The sequence below is a fragment of the Mugil cephalus genome, chromosome 6 (genome assembly GCF_022458985.1).
Source record: "Mugil cephalus isolate CIBA_MC_2020 chromosome 6, CIBA_Mcephalus_1.1, whole genome shotgun sequence".
Lineage (NCBI taxonomy): Eukaryota > Metazoa > Chordata > Actinopteri > Mugiliformes > Mugilidae > Mugil > Mugil cephalus.
Window position 1 is genome coordinate 24,645,476 of NC_061775.1, and position 20,481 is coordinate 24,665,956.

The 20,481-nt window shown below is 41.6% G+C and overlaps 3 protein-coding genes across 5 annotated transcripts; 2 read left to right on the top strand and 1 right to left on the bottom strand.

The window, feature by feature from the left end:
- The first annotated feature begins 546 nt into the window (after positions 1-546).
- glrx2 (glutaredoxin 2) lies at positions 547-4,153 on the top strand. Of its 3 annotated transcripts, none has more exons than XM_047587420.1 (4): positions 547-609; positions 1,788-1,854; positions 2,373-2,549; positions 3,441-4,153. In XM_047587420.1, the coding sequence occupies exons 2-4, from the start codon at positions 1,789-1,791 to the stop codon at positions 3,603-3,605; spliced, it is 408 nt and encodes a 135-aa protein (XP_047443376.1). In that variant the 5' UTR covers positions 547-609; position 1,788; the 3' UTR covers positions 3,606-4,153. The 3 variants fall into 3 exon arrangements, with proteins under 3 accessions (XP_047443376.1, XP_047443373.1, XP_047443375.1); XM_047587417.1 differs by lacking the exon at positions 547-609 and adding an exon at positions 616-819; XM_047587419.1 differs by lacking the exon at positions 547-609 and adding an exon at positions 879-1,678.
- A 687-nt stretch (positions 4,154-4,840) lies between these two features.
- On the top strand, positions 4,841-11,912 carry uchl5 (ubiquitin carboxyl-terminal hydrolase L5). Its single transcript, XM_047587416.1, has 11 exons — positions 4,841-5,021; positions 5,467-5,530; positions 5,615-5,720; positions 7,064-7,189; positions 7,663-7,724; positions 8,122-8,252; positions 8,458-8,521; positions 8,607-8,709; positions 10,490-10,603; positions 10,822-10,920; positions 11,503-11,912. The coding sequence occupies exons 1-11, from the start codon at positions 4,946-4,948 to the stop codon at positions 11,545-11,547; spliced, it is 990 nt and encodes a 329-aa protein (XP_047443372.1). The 5' UTR covers positions 4,841-4,945; the 3' UTR covers positions 11,548-11,912.
- Positions 11,913-17,023: 5,111 nt separating this feature from the next.
- On the bottom strand, positions 17,024-19,317 carry rgs2 (regulator of G protein signaling 2). The gene is made up of 5 exons (XM_047586167.1): positions 19,146-19,317; positions 18,937-19,026; positions 18,469-18,530; positions 18,078-18,244; positions 17,024-17,902 (listed from the first exon to the last, which is right to left on the bottom strand). The coding sequence occupies exons 1-5, from the start codon at positions 19,238-19,240 to the stop codon at positions 17,714-17,716; spliced, it is 603 nt and encodes a 200-aa protein (XP_047442123.1). The 5' UTR covers positions 19,241-19,317; the 3' UTR covers positions 17,024-17,713.
- Positions 19,318-20,481: the final 1,164 nt, after the last annotated feature.

The window sequence follows — 20,481 nt, forward strand, 5'->3', positions numbered from 1 at the left end:
ACTGAAACACATTACACCCAGGGACCAAAATGCACAAATAAAAGTCTATTTTGCCTTTGATAGAGGAAAAAGAAGGAACCGGGCTACCTGAGTTGTGGCAGTTTGTACACGTTTCACAGGGTTAGATTACCAGCGGGTCTTTGTGACTGCAGGTGAGAGTTGTATGCATAATATATACATAACATGATCTGTACATTTTACTTAATATTTAAAGTGTATATAGAAGTGTATATATTTAGCGTTAAAATTTTCATTTTATTTTCCATTTTGTCCATTTATGTATGTCCAAAGTTGAAGATCATGCATGCATGCATGCATTGTGATATCATACACTTTCTTGCTTAGGAGGGAGCTGATATTTAGTAAGATTTTAAAAAAGACCCTATCAGCTGCTGCTCTGCTTTGAGTGCAGATTGTGTGTGTACTGCTACTACTACTAATATTATTATTATCACATGTGATAAAGATTACCTATCTATCTAGCTCCTAAACCACGTGTTTGCCATACTAGGCCTCGCCCCCACGTTTGTTTTTGAGGACGTTACGTTACGTTCACGTTACGTTCGAAAATCGGCTTGCGTCAGGCGCTACTTCCGGTGGTCACGTAAGGTAGGCTCAGGCGTACACAAAGTAAATAAAGGGGCAAAAGCAGGTGCGCTGCAGCAGGCAGGGTGCCGCGTAGCCGTAGAGCCGCTTGTACGCTAACCGCATGTTTCAGCCAGGGCAAAAGTTCGATTCTTTTTTGGCCTTGTGTTCCTTCGTCTCCATGTTTTTCCGAGCAGGATGTCTCCCTAGGGTGGCGTGGACCGGCTGCCGAAGGTCATTCCCGTTAGCTTGACTACAGTAAAACCTAGCTATTTGTGTAACTCAGCAGATCTGCCACACGACCATCGAAAACCACACACGCGACCATGATTCCGTTCTGTTTGCCAATAATGCAACGTTGTCCGTCTTATCATTATGATCCGAAAACTGCCCATTCGCCGCCGCGCCACCGTACGCCAATGTATCGTAATAACCTGACATAATTAAAGTTAAATCGTTTTTAAAGTGACTTGCATACTGTGCACACACAAATCAAGCAACTTTTCGGATTCAATACATTCTTCTGGTAAATTCGGCATACACGAGACCCGTCAGTAACACGTTGCTTCAGAAAATATCAACTTTTTTCCTTGTCACTGCTGTTGACGTAACGTTCCACTCTGCACCAGACGTGTTGCAGTGGCCCGCTGCGTTGCACCTGGACACGTTTACAAAGATTTAAAACGAGTACTGTGATGTGCATTAAATCTATGCCGAAATCAGAAAAAAAGCCGGTAACGTGTAATTACACACACAGATGCACGTTGTAGAAGGCGTGATTCTTTCTGAATCGCCCTGCCGGCTTGGTGTTACAAGATCCCTATGGAGTTTGGAGTGTCACCTGCCCACATAAAATCTGGGCTACTTAACTAATGCAGAGAAGACCATATGTACTCCTAATCCTGGATTAACTGGCGTATAAACCCTAGACAGGGCGTTATAAGAAGCAATACGGCGCGTGTGTTTACTATCTAGCTACAACAATGTCCATGGATATATTAAGAGCAGCAGTTTTCTTTTTGCTAGATGTTATTTTGCTGCAAATTGTTTGCCTTCATGTCGTCTCTTCATTTGATCTCTTCATGTGTCGAAGGTTACTGCATGGGCTTACTCAAACCCCGTGTGTGTGATTGTGTGAGTTAGATTCTGCTAGATTACAACAACGTACAACAACCTCTGATACTGTAATTTGTCTTTTTCAGAATGGGGAACTTTACATCCTCCGCACCTCGGGGTATGGCCAGCACAGCCTGCGTACAGTATGTGCAGGTAAGAACTGTACATGTTTATAGATCCAATGTCGGCTTCTTGTTTGGGTACAGTAGCTTGCTGTGTGTCTCTCACTGGCTGAGTTTCAATGCCCGTCTGTGTTTGATTGATAAGTTTGTTTATTCTTCTGTACAGCACTTTGTGGTTGTTTTAAAAGTGCTTTATAAATAAAGTTGGATTGGATTGGAACCAGTCTCTTACGTTTGTTCCAGAATACTACATCCTGTCTGGTGTTTTCTGTACTTTAAAGTCAAAAAGCTGTGATTAATTGGGATATGTGACTCATATAAAAAACACACACACACACATCCAAAAGCTACAACAGACAAACCCCTAAAATATCCTGCATGTTGTGCAACATGAGGCTGATTCCTAGGAACTCTTTTAAATATTTGACATCATTTAACAAAATGTAGGTTCCTTTAGTTTTACTTCAGCAACTCACTTTCTGATATATAGATGCTTGCTCTGTGTTCTGTTGCTATTAAATCATGTCCTGTTTTTGCCTGATCTTTCAGGAGATGGTGTCACAGAACTGTGTGGTGATATTTTCCAAGAGCACCTGTCCTTACTGTAGAATGGCCAAAAATGTGTTCAATGAAATCGGAGCGAACTACAAAGTGGTTGAACTGGACGAGCACAACGATGGGAGGAGATTGCAAGAGGCCTTAGCTCAGATGACCGGTGCCAGGACGGTAAGAACCTCCGGTCGTATTCTTGGATCCCGACTTCAAAGTAACGTCACAGCCTGTTATTTTACTATCTAAAAAAAGATAGGAGGGGGGGAAAAATTACAAAAACAAGTATGGTTCACGGACTGTATGTTCTGGAGGCTCAGCGTTTAAGTTAAATTTAGGCGTACGTGACGCATGTTTTTGTTGGAGCTGCAGCCAAATAGCCCAAGATAAAGAGCCAAGAGGAAAGCTGTATCTTTTCAGGGACAGACCACACAAATGCAACACAAATTGTGACTGGCGCTTATTGCATTTCTTCTGCTATGTTTCCCAGCGGCCAGACAAACACAGAAAATTCTCCCTTCTTCTGGCTCCTATATGTCATGTACTAAAAAATCTTATGTGATTTCAGTAAATTTATTTTTTTTGAGTAGTTACTTAGTAGTAACACCATCTACTCACACTAGTTTAAGTAACTATAAGGATACAGGATGCTCATGTACATCTGTTACAGGAGCTGTGCTTTATGCTATGTTCATGCCACAAGAGACCAAGTTACAAAACAGGGCAATGTAGCATGCTGCATTATCATCAAGGTACTGAGAATATGTACAAACTATGTCTGAACAAACCATTACTCTCTTCTATACTTCGGTTTCTTATTTTACCACATAGTTAATGAATTCTGCAAATTAAAATTGAAACAGCTCAACATCAAACTTTGGATGGGTCATTTAAAATGACTTTTAATCAGTGTGCGATAATATTATAGCGTGAAAAAGTACTTTTCTAGCAGAACAGAGGGTTGAAATAGAGTGTCAGGATGTGTAAGGATGTCAGGTAACTCATAAAGTTTGAAGGTATAACTCCAAACACGTCGTGCTGAGGTCACAATGTGATTTATTTGTCCAGGTCCCGCGAGTCTTCATCAATGGGAACTGCATCGGCGGCGGCTCCGATACCAAACAGCTCCACCAGCAGGGAAAGCTGTTGCCCCTCATCGAGCAGTGCACTCCCTGCTGTGCCGCGGCCGGCTCCGAAGGCTCGGGCAGCGGACAGTTTGAGTCGGCTAAATGACTAACCGTTCTTGTAGTTTTTTCCAATCCCGTATTTATGAAAGGTTTGACAGACCTCATGCTACAAGTTGTACGCTGCTTGATCATGACTCTGTCGTTTATTTATCAAAGTACAGTGGCTACTTGACGGTCAGACTACATACAGTTGCATCCAGGGATGTACAATAGTATTATTATTCAAGCCTGCCTCTTTTAAAGCAAGGCGCTGAACAAACTACTTCTCACACATCTGCACGGTTGTTTTTATTGCACAGTAGCGTCATTCAACTGTGAACATCATTGAATACATCACTGCATGTGAATACATTTAGTTGTTTTTTTAATTCTAACTTGTTTATCAAAGCATTTTTATGAACTATGTATCTGAGATTTCAAATGTAGCTGACAGCTGTTTATTTGTTTTTTTATTGGGAATGTTGTTTAATACGTGGGTGTATTAATAAGGAATCATATTGCTGGTCATTGCTAAGAATATATGTTTAAGGTGCAAACTATTTTTAATGCAGTGAATGTATGTTTATGTTCAATAAAAATGAACGAAATCCCTTATCTGCTCTCGTATTTGCGTCTTCAGACTAGGCGCTTCCTTTTGTTCACCTCGTCCTCTTAGGAAGGCGGGTAATGTTTGGCTTTTATCGTGAATCTTTTTTTTTTTTTTTTTTAAACCAATGTTAGAGGTTTCTGTGTATTAAAAAAACATTCAAGCGCAGTTATTAGCAGGTATTTGTACCTGATCTTGGAATTAATTGAACGTACGGTGTACGCTGTGACAACAAGCTTACCCAGTAGTGATATGGGATACAGCTAGATTTAGTATCGATCCGATACTTAAGGTTGATGCCTCATCACTGAATCTGAATGAATTTTCAGTGTTTTTGTGATTTTCCTATTGGATTACTAATCAGTAAAAATCCAGGACGTAAATTGGGGTAGGTTTCTAAGTAAATAGAAAATACTTTATCACAAGAAAATTCAGAGACAACACAAAATTATGACTTGACAACAAATAAAAAAACAACAGGCAGAGTGATCAGAAACTACAATACAGTTCTAAAACTAAATCTCTCCCTTAAGTGCATTTCTTTCCGTTACATTTCTTAAAGTGTACAAACCCATCACTTCAGTCGTACAAGAGAGAACCTAAAGCTTAAATATCGATCGATATCGATAACGCTGACTGTATCGGCGTTTAACCGATACCTGGGCCGATGGGTCGCATCCTGCTGACGTCACCGCCGCAGTGCTTCGGTTAAATTAGCTTGACTAACGGTTGCGCGGCTAAGCTAATAGCGTCTCCTCGATTTATGCGTGCGGTAGGTTGAATAAACAACGCGGTGAAGAATGACTGGAAGCGCAGGGGAGTGGTGTTTGATGGAGAGTGACCCCGGGGTGTTCACGGAGCTCATTAAAGGTTTTGGTGAGTAGCCGTTTGTGTAAAGTGTAGGCTATCTTTCAATACAGTGGCTAGCCGACAGAGCTAGCAGGCTGGCTGGCTAGCTGCTCTGAAGCTCTCCGTTAACAGTCAAATTAACCACTGTTGATTTCCCATGTAAAAAGTAAAAAAATAAATAAAAACACGTTACATGCTATGTGTTTCTCAAGTGGCATCTGCATTTTGCATGGCTGCAAAATCTGTCTGTAATTGTCAGGCAGCCTTAGAAAACTTAATTAACTATGCTAAATGGCTAGCATTACTCAGCGTTCAAAACAACGGCGCGTGGAAACAAACCCCCAATGAATGACATTTGCTTTCTCTGCTGTCAAATCGCCACCGAGAGAGCTTAAAAGCAACCTACATTGATCTAACTTTCATCTCCAGACTGTGTGGATGCCAAACCTAAAGCTTTACTTGTCGTTGTCAGGCTGCAAAGGAGCCCAGGTTGAAGAGATATGGAGCATGGAGCCAGAGAACTTTGACAACTTGAAGTATGTTCATCCGTGCAACGTTTCCGTCCTGCGTAGTTCCTCTAGAATAGGGGCTTTTATCTGAATGTGTGTCATCTCTTCCAGACCTGTTCACGGGTTGATTTTCCTGTTCAAGTGGCAGCCGGGTGAAGAGCCAGCCGGATCGATTGTGCAGGATTCACGGCTTGACCAGATCTTCTTTGCAAAACAAGTACGTTTGGTTTTTGGTCCGTAGGAAACGAACGTATGAATCGAACAGTTAGATATTAGTTTAATGTGTATGCTGTTCAACCATAACATTATAACTGACTAATCCAGTGAATATCCACTAATTATCATCTTATTAAGGCAACTGTCAGTGGGTGGGACATACATTAGACAGCAAGGGAACAAAGTTGGACTTTGACGTGGACTAAACTCTAATGGCTTCATCCGAGCATCTCCAAAACTGCAGCTGTGTCTCTCAAAAGTGGTCCCAGGAAGTAAAAGCAAAGCAGAAATGGATGAAGGTGGCCCTGTCTGATGATTTTTATTTTCTTTTACATCATATGGATAGCCAGCAGGGTTTCTGCGGAGTCTTAAAGAATCCAAAATTTGTTAATCCCAATTTAAGGCCTTAAAAAGCCTTAAATACAAATGTATTTTGCATTATAGGTCTTAAATTACACTTAGTCAATTTTTAAATCCTTATTTACATATATTAATGCTTCATTTACAGTATGACCCCTTCTGGGCCTGGCCTGTTAACTGTTATGCTTCTCTTCATCATCAGTGGAGCCCACCCCCAAGAATTTCCTGATTTGAGAGTTGAATGACAATACATTTTATAATTCTGGGTCTCTGATTTTATTTATTTTTTGTGCTTTGTGTAGGTCTTAAATTTAACTCATAATGGTTTTAAAAATACATTTCACTTGTTCAAACCTGTAGACACCTAAAGCCAGGTGCATGTCTGTCATTTATCGGGGTAATATATGGCACCAGGATGCAAGGAACACCCCCACTGCTAAATGCCACGAGGGTGTGCTTGATCTGAACAATGTTCAGGTGGTGGAACTTGCTAAAGTCACTTCCAAATAAATGCCGGCACCCATGTTTCCCAGGAGAACGACGTGGTTATTGTGTTGTGGCTGATTGGTGTGTAGAGAACTTAATTAGAAATGGAGTAAGAGAGATAACGGTGCTTGAGTCCTTGTGTCCTTTCAGATGCATTTGACTCAGTATCTTAACAGCTGAGGTATGGGCCAGAGTCTGCGAGTGGAGTAGTTCAGCCAAATTGGATAATTAATGAGATAATGAATTGCTGCTCTTCTATTAGCCCACGACAAAGTGCAAGGATGCTGCTCCTCATTCTAATAAGAGACTTAATCCCTCGTGTGTGACATGAGAACCTCTTTCTCTGCATGGTTTGCAGGTAAAATAAATAATTCATCAAATGGTCCTCCTTTTTGTTTTTTTTAAACATCTGTTCTGTCAGCCCGTGCAGAATGCACGTTTGCACCAGTAAGATGGTTCTTTTATCTTTATCTGTTTTTTCTCTCTGTGTGTTTTCAGGTCATTAACAACGCTTGTGCCACCCAAGCGATAGTCAGCGTTCTGCTCAACTGCTCCCATCCAGACATGCTGCTCGGAGACACGCTGACAGAGTTCAGAGAGTTCTCACAGAGTTTTGACGCAGCTGTACGTTGACGGCCTTTATTTTTGTTTACACTTCTTTTTGGTCGTGAGTCCAGGAGCCGAATCCTAAATGACATTCTTAAAAATCATGCCGGTGCTCCTCCCTCCCTCGGAGCAGTTATTCGTTACACTCACTTCCCGTTGCATGTCCAGCGCTGGCAGCTTTATCTTTTTACCTTCACAGCTGTTGAGATTCAGTGGTGTGACCTTCAAATATTCAGGAGAAACGCAGATCTGTGACGCCAGGTTTATTAAATTTACTCTAAGCAATTTCAAAACCAGTAACAATTGATTATGAGGGAAATTGAACTAGATTAATCATGGCCTATAGTTAGTAACTGTGACGTTAATGGAAATTGAAAAGCACACGGGCCTTTTACCAGAAAAGGACCTTTGGTGCTCTTTACACAGCTGCATTATAAAGGGGAAGTGTTACACAGCCAGAATGATAATCCTCCACCTTCTCCTCTCCTCAGATGAAAGGTTTGGCTCTCAGCAACTCTGAAGTGATCCGACAAGTTCACAACAGCTTTGCGAGGTAAGCCCCCGCTCATATCATATCCAGCTGGAGAGGCTCAGTTTGATTGGCTTCATGTTATTTTTAGCTTTTCATTCTAGCTCCGTGAAGAGTTATTGGCCCATTTGTTGCTAATGCACCATTTGTCTTTAGTGAAAAAAGGCAAATGTGAGAAAGGTTCATTTGTTAGTAACCCCAGAAATTTGAAGTGCTGGTTCTCTTGTTAAATTCAGGAAAAGTCCAAATTTTATAAAACAATTTCCTCGTGTGAAGCACAGATTACATCACAAATTAAGTTGTGAGATCTTCTGTTGAGGCCAAACGTCTCTACCTTTTCGTACATCATACTCACCTTTTGACTCGACATTGTCCTGATCTGTGTGCATGATAATGATCTCGTGTGTTTTTGCCTTTGCAGGCAGCAAATGTTTGAGTTTGACGCAAAGTCTTCAGCGAAGGACGAGGATGCCTTCCACTTTGTGAGCTACGTCCCCGTAAACGGCAGACTATACGAGCTGGACGGGCTTCGAGAGGGACCGATCGACCTGGGTCAGCAGAAAAAAAAAAAAAAAAATGTTATTTTTATATTCCGCAGGTTAATGTTTCAAGCTTCCATGTGTGAGGCCCCCGCTGTGCACTGCTGATCCGTCTTCTTGGCCATGATCCATTTCCCATAAACCTGCCTGTTTTATGATGATGTATAGCCGGCGTCCATATATACGCTCTTATTTATTCCTTTTTTTCCTTTCACCAGGTGCGTGCAGCCAAGACGACTGGATCAGCGCAGTTCGTCCTGTGATCGAGAAAAGAATACAGAAGTAAGAATTACTTGTACTTTTATTTTAGGCGAACTTCAGCCCCACCAAATACTTTCCAGTCTCAGTCCATCGTTTCTCTTCTAAGGTACAGCGAAGGTGAAATCCGGTTCAACTTAATGGCCATCGTGTCAGACAGAAAGATGATATACGAGAGGAAAATCACAGAGCTCCAAACTCAGCTTACCGAGGTGAGTGGTAGCAGAAGAGCCGAATCCAGCGCAGACATAACAAAGAATAATTTATTCTCTTGCTTTCTCCCTCGGAGGCTGCATGTAAAATGCATCAACTGGCAGCTCTCAAAGGTTTGATGTCATATGGTGTGCTTAAAGTTAAAAATAAACAGCGCTGTGTTTTGCGGATTCCATCCCGCAATGTCTTATTCATCAAATTTCTCCCGTTACACACGATGTGTCAGATACAACTGCTGCGGGTTTTTGATGAAACCCGGTGTGCCGGTGCAGTCTCCTGCTGAGTCGCAACATATAAAACGACACATACTCGCTCAGCGCCTTGGAATATTATGAAAAGTAGTGAGATCCATTTATGGAAAGGAAGTCAGAGAAGCGAGAGAACAAAGTGGATTTTAAAGTAGTAGTCGATGAATATTTAATATCGAATATTCAAGAGATGTTCAGGGTTTCATCAAACCATCTTTAACAGCATTTAAAAAATGTGTTAGTTTCCCATTTTAAATCTGTTTTATTCTGCGTTGGATGTTGCTATAACTACCCACACTTAATAACGTCATTTAAAACCCTATTCACACGAGGGTTAGTTTTACCTGGGGACGTCACGGGATTCAAATATTACCTCCCTACGTCTGTGTTTCACGTGGCACATTCACACAGGATGAATAAACTGTGTTTTACTCCAATTCACTTTCCATAGTTATGTCTCCTATGGCTCCTTTCCACTTCACTCCTCTGTCTCTCAGAGGACACTTTTTGCTTGACTTTAGTTACTATGCAAATTCTGGATTGATGATGAAAAGTGTGTTCTTAAAAAAAAAAAACATGATGAGATTAGATTATTGATCCTGAGGAAGAAATTGTGAGCGACCTGGCAGTATTTAAATCAGCCCCACCTTTGTAGATGAACGGATTAATGCTCGATTTAATGATTTCATGTATCTGAGTGGGTGAATTCTTAAATGACAAGACACAGACAAATAGGGTAAGCAATTTGCGTTGTAATTTTTACAGATCACAGATGACCTCAGACAATATTCCAAGATACCATCCTCAGGTAAAATTAGTCCCGTGTGAATAGGCCTCAAGGTGATTTCATCACTGCAGCAAGTTCAGACCTTCAACCACTGGAGGTCAGCAACAACAAAGTGTTCAGGTGTCGCAAACCATAAATCATGCAAGGACGGATGGTGTTAAGGTGCTGTGTCGATTGCACAAAGTCACTGAACTTATTGTTTCCGGCTGCAGATCTACCTCTTCTTTGTTTTTATTAATAACAAAACCATTCTTTTAATTATGTGAGTTGCTTAAGGTTAATAAATATGGTGCCTTATCCCCATCTGGATATTGGGGTTGTGTATCACAAGCTTTCAACAAGCTTTAATTTAATATTAATTAAATAATATTATGACCACCTTCCTAATATTTTGTAGGTCTCCTTTGTGCCTCCAAAATAGTTCTACCTCATTAAAGAATGGACATGGGTCTTCTGAGGGTGTCCTGTGGTGGCAACACAGTGTTGTTAATGAGGTCCTGTGGGTCCTTGGCTTGAGAGGAGGGGCCTCCGCCATGTTTCTGATCTCCATCACACGTGGACTAATCTCATTTGCACAGTCTCACAAGATTTCTAACAAGAGAAAACAGGAAATTGTGTATAATAATAATTGATTCAAGGATTTTATTAATGGATATCACTTTGAACATCATTTTAAACAAGGAAGTGTGTGTGTGTCTATTTATGCATATGGACCTGTTTTTTTCCCCCCCTTCTTGTTTCCAGGATGAACCAATGGACACAGACCAGAGCAGCACATTTCTCAGCTCCATCCAGTCAGAGATCGCCAAGTACCAGCTCCTTATTGAAGAAGAAAACCAGAAACTTAAAAGATATAAGGTGGGTCTCTCCTCCACCACAGAGTCCCTGGGCAGTATATCATGTGACTTCAACTGTCATAAAGATACAGAGCTGACTCACAAGAACTGTGTATTTTTTTTTTAAATTTATTTATTTATTTAATCTGCTACAGCTGAAAGTAATTTAAACCCGAGACATTTTGTCCCTCTCCTCCTTGGTGCCACATCGCTCTTCTTGAAACTGATGTGTTCTTACAGATTGAAAACATTCGGCGAAAACACAACTACCTTCCGTTCATCATGGAGCTACTGAAGACACTGGCAGAGTACCAACAGCTAATACCTTTGGTGGAGAAGGTATTTGCTCTTTCCTTTTCAGTAGCTTTCCGCTGCCTTATTTACTTTGAGCTCGCAAACATCTCAGGACACATAAGTACTTTGACATTTTGAAACACTGCTGGATACTCTTCGATTATACGTGCACGTTATTTTAATGAGCAGTGCGAATGCCACCGACAGGTGTTTTCTGTAAGAGGATTGATGGAACCAATAGCTCTCCGTCATTCGCTCTTGAGGAAGTTGAGGAAAAACAACAAATGAGATGAAGGCATCTGCTCTGCAAATGCGTTTTTTTGTCTGTCCACTAGAGGGCACACCTCATTTCCAACTGGTTGTGTTTTAATGGAAAGTTCTTTTTGTTTCTCAATGTCTTAGGTGTTGTGTTGCTATAACAGTTGTGGTTTGTTTGTTTAGTGATCAGTCTTTCCTCATTCTTGTGTAAATACAGGACATCAGTAGGAAATAGCTCTAAGGCATTTGTTTAATTGTTATCTAGCTCGACAATATAAAAAAGGAACAAAAGAGTTTTATCATGAGGTAGATTAAATTGCTATATTCTATAGACAATAATGGAAATTGTCTCTGGGTTTGTCTCATCAGGCAAAGGAGAAACAAAGCGCCAAAAAAGCCCAGGAGGCCAAGTGAACAACAACAACACACACTTTCACCAGAGAGAGAGAAACCTCGAGTACACATGAACGAAAACACACATCCATCCTGAACCCCTAGAGTCACACTTTCATCAGTGCGAATGCTGCGCATCAGCTGTCAAATTCATATTAATGACCGTGGATGGCCTGCAGCACTCTCTCTCTCTCTCTCTGTCTCTGTCTTTCTCACTGTGGCGCCCTGTGAACCATCCGGACGACTACAGATTAAGAACTGCACTGCAGGTGTAGCAGAGAGACTCCTCCACGCGTGCGTGTGTTTGTCCGTCGGCTCTAATGCATGATAGAAGGAAACGTCAAATATGTCCTGTCTTATTTTCATAATAAAATGTCTACACGTTGGCGAGCTGCTTTTTTGTTGGACAGATTTTCGAATAACCAGCGGTTCCGTCCCACGTTTCGGTTTCGACTGCAGATGTTTGTCCTGTCGGGGCCGTTTAGTTAGAACTTGAGGTGGGGCTTTACCGCCACCTACTGGTGTAGCAGTGGAATTACAGCAGCTGTATAAACCGTACGTTAGACTTGGAGAACTTTTATTGATCCACAAGGGTCACAGTAGCTCAGTTAGATAGAAAAGAGGAAGTAATAAATAAAATGCCAGTAATAGAAGTAAATATACACTAAACATACAAGTAGGGTAAATGATCAAGTGTAATAATATGAATAGAGGAGCATGAAACATGAATAAGATGGAGCTAATTGTACATTTAAAGTATGAAACTTTATTTAAGAATCTTAATTAATGAAGTTATAGTATCTTTAAAGATGAGTCTTCAACGTTTTTCGGACGTCAGGCTCCTAAACTGGTGGGAGATTAAGTCAGGATCCCTTCCCGACTATATGTGTTCTGTATTTAACTCGGCCCAGTGCCATTTATAAATATACGCTGTTATAACCTTTTTGCATTCGGTATTAAGTTATTCAAATAAAACACAGGTTCAAATATTCATTTTTATATTTCAAACATGTGCAACCGTATTATCCCTTTACAAAGACTTGACCCTAGGGGCAGTGGACCCGCTGCTGCAGACCCATGTTATAAGATTAAATCCAGTTCTTTAATTCAGCAGATCTGCGTCTTTATAATAGCACTCAATAACAGCATGAAGCCTGCCACGTATTTATATCTACACCGTTAAGAAAAGGAATCGGAGCACGTTTAATGCCACGTGTCTTACTTGCTGCAGTGCGTTGATGGTTTGAACATGGGAGCCTGCAGCGGTCTCTTCGTTTTATCCTGTGAAACAGAATCTGAGGAACCGCACTTCGCTGACTTATTGCACAAGAACAGGGTGTACATTTGAACGCCTGTGCAGTTTTGACGTATCTGCTGCTCCGCTGACCAAAGTAGGACGTGGCCTGTTTCTAAATTTGGACCCAGTGTTTACCTTTACACCTTGAGTACTCCTTGGATCCGAGCCCAGTCGTGCGTTGCCAAGCTCGAGCATGGCAACAAATGAAAACTCACCGGTTTTACTACCAGCCCGGGGAGGAACGGCGGGGAACAGTGTGCCTGTTTTAACATCCTGTATGTCAGGCTTTGTGGACGGTCAAATAAAAGGCAGGGATCCAGTTCTGCAGGTTGTTGGCGAATGCCGTGACGTCTCACAAAACACTTATCATCAGACCAATAATCATTGTCAGTGCATACGTAGGCAAATGCAAAAAGGCTGAGGCTATAAAAAAAAAAAAACATCAATTAAGTGCTAAAAATAGCCCCACTGCTGCGTAACGGAATGTGTGCAGGGTAGGCCTACTTCAAAGGTCAAGAAAGTTTATTTGTACGGCTCATTATCACATGCGGCGCCTCAAAGAGCTCCAGAGGCCCCTGTAGCAACCGTGGTTTTATACCCAGACATGGAGAAATAACAGAACCCTGAGCACCAGGCCGCCAAACCAGAACTGCTTTCAGTGTCACTTATTTTCGTGATGAATCATCCTAGTACACGTCTTATTAAAATATCAGCAAAAGAACCAAAGATGGCCTGGAGCTGCTTGTTTTTTTTTGTTTTGTTTTTTTAAATCGAGCCCTAATGTATGTCATTTTACAAATGATATAAAATAGAGAAGTCTTTTTAGAGAAGCTGTAGCCAGTATTTTTTTTTGTTGTTGTTTTTGTTTTTTGATGATAAAGATGATTCATAGTTTTTGTAATCAACATTTGAAGATGAAAAACAAAGGAGAACTTTTCTGGGAGAAATCCCCGTTGTGTAAAGCTGGGGGTCCACGGACCCCTAGTGGTCCGTGATGTAATTGCAAGAGACCCGTGAAAATAAAATCGTTCAAAGATCGTAGGACGTTTATAGAAATAGGATTATTTTATTCAAATGAGACCTTTATCTACCGAAACTACAGAGAGTAACAGGAATTTGTTGCACCATTCATTTCTCAATAATGCTCTTATGGTGAAACATCTGCAGGGAGGTGTTGTGGTAAACTTATCAACGTGCATGTTCAGGTCAGTGGTTGAAATTAAGCTAAGCCAATTTGTGATCTACCCTGAGGGTGGGTGGGATCCTCGGGGCAGATGCAAAAATATGCAAAGGGTCCAGGACCTCAAAAAGGTTAAGAACCACTGCTTTAAAGGACCAGATGTGTTTGTGTGTACAGTTTAAACTATCGTCTGAGGGGGTTACCCTCTGAATAAGAGTATGAAGTCATGCTGGCAGGTCTGTGAGGCCGTATTTGGGCTAACGTGCTCACAGTCACTACACACAAAGTACAAATGAAGGAATGTAATTTAATTTGCAGATATTGACCTAAATCTTGATCTTAGTCGAGATGAAAAGTCCACCAAAGCTTTTGAAGTTCATTCTCAGGAAATCCATCCCTGCTTTCAGTCTGTATCTGAGAGGTGAACAGAGTCCAGCATTTCTGAAGTTACGCCGCCAGTATGACTTGGAATCAGATGATAATTTACCACTTCAAGAAACTTTTAACAATATGATTAAACACGTGTTTTCGATCCAGACGGATTTAAACCACTAACGTTCGGATCCACTTTTACATCCTGTAGCGTACGGAGCAGAGTGTACGGTTTGTGTAGAGCTGCTGGTGTAGAAGATGATCTCATCCCACCACGTCTGGCCTGCTACCAGACCCGGAGAGTCTGGCCACTGTCAGCCTTCACTTTGACTTCACAGACGGAGGAGAGATCTCTCCCTGCCGTCAATCAGGGTGTCCTCACTTCTTTTAAACTTGACGAACTTAAACACGACCGCCGTTACAGTAGTGCGGGAAGAGGAATGTAGTGTACCGAACTGACGAGGAATGTTGTTGTGCGACTGAACACTGAGCACATGGCTTCTGAGGAAACGTCACTGTACATTGTCTTGACGTGTTCGACCTTTTTATTTTCAACCGAACAGCGGGACTACACCGCATTTATCTTTCAAACTAAATATATCTAGACTAGATGAGTCACGGGCTAATTAATAGTCGCTCAACACAAGCTAGCAGTACACGTGAGCCGCGTACTGTATTTGTTACCTTTGAAAGCAGCAGTAAATTTTTATATTTTTTTATTTACGGTTTAAACACAGTCAGAATTTGTGGGCAGCTTTTTAAAATGTGAAACATTTAACGGTTGAAAGGGACGGCGATATTTCTACCAGGAACTGGTGGAGACCAGAGTCGGAGTGAATATCACGCAACTAAATTAATTCTAATGTAGTTCCTTATTTCCTGGAAGAAACTGTCAGCTGTTTGTCATTTGATTAATGCTGCTCTCTGCCTCCGCCAGTTACAAAGAAATGTTGGATTATCCGGTTTGTACAAGTTAAACGCAAAATTGACATTTGACCATATGTCAGCATTATATTAACTACCTAAAATGAGAGAACGCATCCTTGATTGTTGTAGCTTGTACCAAGTTCCATCCACTACCATGGAGCGGATAGGGCCTCTACGCAGCCTATACAGCAGCCAGCAACCAGGGGGAGCTCCACATGTTTCGGCTTTAAGGAACCGTCATGGTGTCCAGTTTTTTTTTTTCTTTTTTTTCAAAGAAAGCTAGCCGCTGATGCTTGACACTGAGGCGATGACACATCAGCCAGTCATATGCATTTGCTTCACCTGTTGCCGTGTTATATTTATAGTCAATGCACGTTTCAGCCCACCTCCCAAACCTGTTGATGACATCAGTGGGCACTTAAGTGACACTCAAAACCAGGCCTTTATTTTGCGTCTCGGAACAGCAAACACTGTGTTTTGTTAACTTCCCATGCTTCCAGCGCTCAACACACCTCCCCAACAGACTATCTCCCATAACAAACACCAACTACCCACAGGGTCACATGCACCCACAATGGAAAAAGCTTATTGTTCTTGTTGGCGTGTCGCCTGCTAGTGAGACTCTGATCACTGCTATCAGTTGTGAAGTAGTAGTAAAATTCATGCTGGTAACGGCGATAACGATCTGATATCGTGCAAATGCACGTAATGTGTCATAAAAAAGAAGAAGAAGTGTATTTCAAACCATGGCTTCATAAAGAATACAAGACATCAGAGTAAGAGCGTGTATTTTAAACTCATAGTGGCCTCATTTACTATATAGCCGAGCTAACAATAAAAAAACATAAAACAAACACAGGACACAATCACACATATATGTGAAAATGCTGTTTCAAACACTAAAAAAGAATAAGAAAAAGAATAATACCATTAAAATAAATTATTGTTTTATTATTTACAACTACTTATGAATGAAAACTTGAATCTTTATGCTGAGTCTGTGCTCTCCTCTTTCTTGTCATAAATGCCTCGTATTCTGCGTTGTGGTTTAACCTGAGGTGTTTCAGAAGGTTTGTTTTGTTGCCAAAACTCAGTTTAGTTTGTATCCACTGTGTTCCTGTTAATGATGCGCACTACCTGAAGTGACTGTAAGTGTGAAAAGTATCGTTATTTTGATTTGAGGATCGATTTTAGAGCATAAAGATCTGGAGGTATCGATATTTCAGTATGGATTCGTACATCACTACCACTCAGCCTTGGGAACCAGCTCACAAGAAGGAGAGAAACAAGGGAAGTGAAGAGGGCGTACACAAGGCTCACGTTGTTTTCGGTCTTCATCTCAGTGGAGCGTTCAAGAACACAAATATTTCTGTTGAGCTAAAGAGCATGAGTGCGTAGAGGTCAACTCTGCGAGTCTCAAGCTACTTGGATTCTGAGCTAGGCCTTTTTGAACACAGACTACTGCCACCTGCTGGTATGAGCAGTTTTTTGTCTGGCCGGGAGTTATTTGTTTGGTGTGTTGGGGCCTTAACTCTTTAGCCATATCCACTTTAAAGGTGAATAATATGTCAAATATGTGAACCGTGAACTATGAGTTAAAGCTAAATATCGCAGCAGTTGGCTGGTGGTGAGATGTAGACGAATTAAGTGGAATTTTGAGTTTCCAAAGAAGGCTCGCATTTCTCCATTGCATTTGCAAACGCACTCATCAGAGACACTCGACCACTTGAGAAAACATTTTATTTGGCGAGCAGTCCGGCTGCTCCAAGCTTAAATTTACAACATGGTGCGGTTTCACAATATTTACAATATACAACATTGTCACAGTAAATTCAGGCCAAACGCAGCCATGAACGAAAACCATGGATATTATTAAATAAATTAAACTGATATTTTGCGTGTGTGTAAACTAGTGCAAATGAAAACTAGGGTCAAATAGTAAGTGTATCAGAACCCTATTTTAAATCTTTAAGTGGATATCAGCACAGAAAAATACATTCATCGTCTGTTCGATGTGAAAAAAGTGTTCAGACTATTCAGCCTTGAATGCAGTGTCACTACAACATCTTCTAGCTCAAACTACCAAATTCTAATCGTGTAGTAAAATTAAGTTCAGGTAATCCCATTTGATTGAAATGGTCTTTGCATTTCCTGTGGAAACATACAGCACAGCTCCCCCACCCCACAGCATAACCACCCCGACTTCTTCGTTGAAAGCTCTCGGCAGGACCGAACTGAAAATGGCTTTGGGTTTTTTGCATTTTCCACACTCCGTCGTTAATGTTTATGCTCAGAATTTGCATTCGGGTCCATTATCTCCAAGGCAGCGGCCGGAGTGGACATCGTGTGCGGTCACATATTCGCAGTCACAGCTGTAAACAAATGACTTCGGGAGTGGCTGTGTAGTTTGCCTAGGACTTAATGTGACTGTCCTCAGCCCTTCTCAGCAGTTCTTTGTAGAGCTCGGAGTCGATAAACCTGGGGTAGGCGTTGTTCTCCATCAGGCTGTAGACTTTCCTCTGAGCCGCCAGGAAGCTGGTTGCGGTGGGCTCGCGGAGGTTCTGAGCGATGGCATTTTTGGTGTGGAAATCCAAGTTTATCTGTGACCAAAGAGAAACAATCCAGAATGAGCCAATGATACCAAACCTAACACGGAACACCCTGTGTGGCTATCAAAGCTGCACGGCACGTGCATTCAAATGAACGTGAAGAAACTAATCTAGCAAGTCAGTTATTTGGATGTGCAGCACATTCTAGCGAGGATCAAGCCGTCACCTCTTTGGGGGCTTCGTTTTTAATGAACTCCTCGTAAATGACGTTGGCCTTGGACGCCATGGCTTTGTGCGACGTGAGCATCTTGAAATCCTCACATGCCGTCCAAAACTCGATGTTCTCTTCGCAGAACTCGGACTTGAGGAAGATACGAAATGCAGCTTTGCCATCTGCGGGAGGGGAGCGGAGAGAAAGAGGAGTGTGTTAAGACTTGCCCAGTGACAGCTAGCTGGCTGTTTGCCCATCGGTGCAAGGTAAAGTAAGTGCTAGGTCATCACAAGGTTTGTTTTATTGAGGCCAATAAAGCGCTATCAATCAGCGCACAGTTAGCATGTGGCCTTTGAGACTCTTTTTATGTTACGATGTGCCAATAGACTGCGCGAGTGATGCTTACATTTATGACTGAGCAGTTGATCGAACGACTGCGCCCATTGCTTCACGTCATCGGTAGTTGGCCTGAGGGAGGAGGACAAAGATCACGTAAGAGATAACTACGGTAGAGGCAGCTGCCTTGTTAGTGAAGCGTCGCAGAAAAATCCTCAAAGTACCACATCTGAATGTTCCTAGAAAAAAAATACGTTTAAAAAAACAACGTGTAATTACTCATTTAAATTGGTTGAATTTTATTTTACTGCACAGACTTTGCTAGACAGTCTGGAAGTTAATAAATTATGTGCTGCATATGAAGTCACATATACAGGTGCACACTAGCGGAATGGGAACATGTGCAAAAGTTTTGAAACTTTTGTGCAAAATACATCCAAAAATATATATATAAAAATGAATTATATGATTTAAACTAACATGGAGCACAAATAAAATGCATATTTATAACAGAATCCTTAAATTAAACGCGTCTTACCTGTAGGATCTGTTTTTCGTTGGGTGCAGTATCGGCTGGGAAGAGTTCGACTTCAGGAGAAATCTTATTCTGTTTCTCCAGTTTTTCCTCCTGTTAAAAAAAAAGAAGACAAAAACAAGAGTTAAATCATGAGTGCATCATGGAAGTGCAATTCTTTCACAAGGTAGATCCCGAGCGGGAACGTTAAACGCCATCAAACGGTGACTTACTTTATCCCCTTCTTGTCTGCCGACGGGTCAGTGGTTTTCAGGCTGTCAGTGAATGCCATGCTTTGGGATGAAACAGTAGCGAGGTTCTCTCTCATGGCTTTGTGTTCCTCTCCTTTTCCCTCTTGGCTGCTCCAGCGCCTTTTATAGTTTCTCTCCTGCCCTGATCTGCGGTGTGTGTGTGTGTGTGTGTGTGTGTGGCAGGGTTGGGAAAGGCGGTCTTGGTATGACAGGTCTTTAATTTGATTGGCTCTTGCTGTGTAAACAGCATCTTGCCCTGGTTTGACTCTCAGGGCCCGAGGCGATGATAGGCTGTCACTGCATAAACACTCCCTCCCCTAAGGGCTTCCATTTTTAAGAGTAAGGTCAGTACGAGTGACGTACATGGCTCACGCAGTGCACTTATTTTAGTAAAGTAAAGTTGTGTGTTTGGGAGCGAGGGAACTTTTTGATCCTTTCTTGTGTGTTTTCCTTCTAATTAATGAGTGTATTTTCCGAAATTGCAGCTGCCTGTAGATTTGGATCCATTGCAGATTCATTTTACAGTTCCAAGTATATTCTTAGCTTCTTAGAGTATTTATTGCCTAATTACAATTTTAAGTAATTCAAATAATACACAAGTTCAAATTTTATTATTTATTTAATTTCAAACATGTGCAACAGTAGAGTGGTGCATCTTCTACATTTGTCCCTTTACTAAAATATGTTGGATTCATGTTAATGTGTATTTAAATTTGTGGGGGGAAAAAAAAAGAAAGTCTAATCAACCAAAGATTCTGCGACCCCCCCCCCCCCCCCCCCCCCCGCAGTACCTCCGTGGACCCCCTGGATGTCAAGGACCCCTTGTTGAAGACCTGTGGCCGAGAGCAGTAATTCTCAACTGGGGGCCCCCCCAGTGGTCCGTGGTGGTAATTGCAAGGGGTCTGATTATTTTCCTCAAATGTCACTGACACTTTTATCTACCTAAACTACAGAGGGTACCAGGATTTTGTTTTGGGGGCGTAGATCAAAAACATGCTGGAGATCCAGGACCATAAAAAGGTTGAGAACCGCTGCGGCCCCGCTGCGACGCCACCTCCGATGAAGGAATTCAGCATGTTTCAGCATTTACGCTGACGGTGAACAATGCTTGCAGTGTTCACGCTCTGAGCATTACTCACACAAGGTGTGTATCCATGAGGCATCGTGCCCTCTGTCGCGATGGCATGCCGCGATATGACAAGTTTGTACAAGGACGATTATGTAATATCCTCTTGCATCTGCAGGCAGGGTGATTCAAAAAACTTATAAAGGAAAGACACCCAAGCCCAGTGAAGGTTTGTTTTACATTGCTCTCGCT

Excerpts from the sequence above, each read along its gene's own strand:
- glrx2 (XM_047587417.1), top strand. The coding sequence starts at position 710 with ATGTTTCAGCCAGGGCAAAAGTTCGATTCTTTTTTGGCCTTGTGTTCC. Across the intron at positions 820-1,787 it reads GCGTGGACCGGCTGCCGAAG|AATGGGGAACTTTACATCCT; the intron begins GTCATTCCCGTT and ends TGTCTTTTTCAG. Across the intron at positions 2,550-3,440 it reads AGATGACCGGTGCCAGGACG|GTCCCGCGAGTCTTCATCAA; the intron begins GTAAGAACCTCC and ends TTATTTGTCCAG.
- uchl5 (XM_047587416.1), top strand. The coding sequence starts at position 4,946 with ATGACTGGAAGCGCAGGGGAGTGGTGTTTGATGGAGAGTGACCCCGGG. Across the intron at positions 7,725-8,121 it reads GTTCACAACAGCTTTGCGAG|GCAGCAAATGTTTGAGTTTG; the intron begins GTAAGCCCCCGC and ends TTGCCTTTGCAG. Across the intron at positions 10,604-10,821 it reads AGAAACTTAAAAGATATAAG|ATTGAAAACATTCGGCGAAA; the intron begins GTGGGTCTCTCC and ends GTGTTCTTACAG.
- rgs2 (XM_047586167.1), bottom strand. The coding sequence starts at position 19,240 with ATGAGAGAGAACCTCGCTACTGTTTCATCCCAAAGCATGGCATTCACT. Across the intron at positions 18,531-18,936 it reads ACGAAAAACAGATCCTACAG|GCCAACTACCGATGACGTGA; the intron begins GTAAGACGCGTT and ends CTCCTCCCTCAG. Across the intron at positions 18,245-18,468 it reads TCAACTGCTCAGTCATAAAT|ATGGCAAAGCTGCATTTCGT; the intron begins GTAAGCATCACT and ends CCCCTCCCGCAG.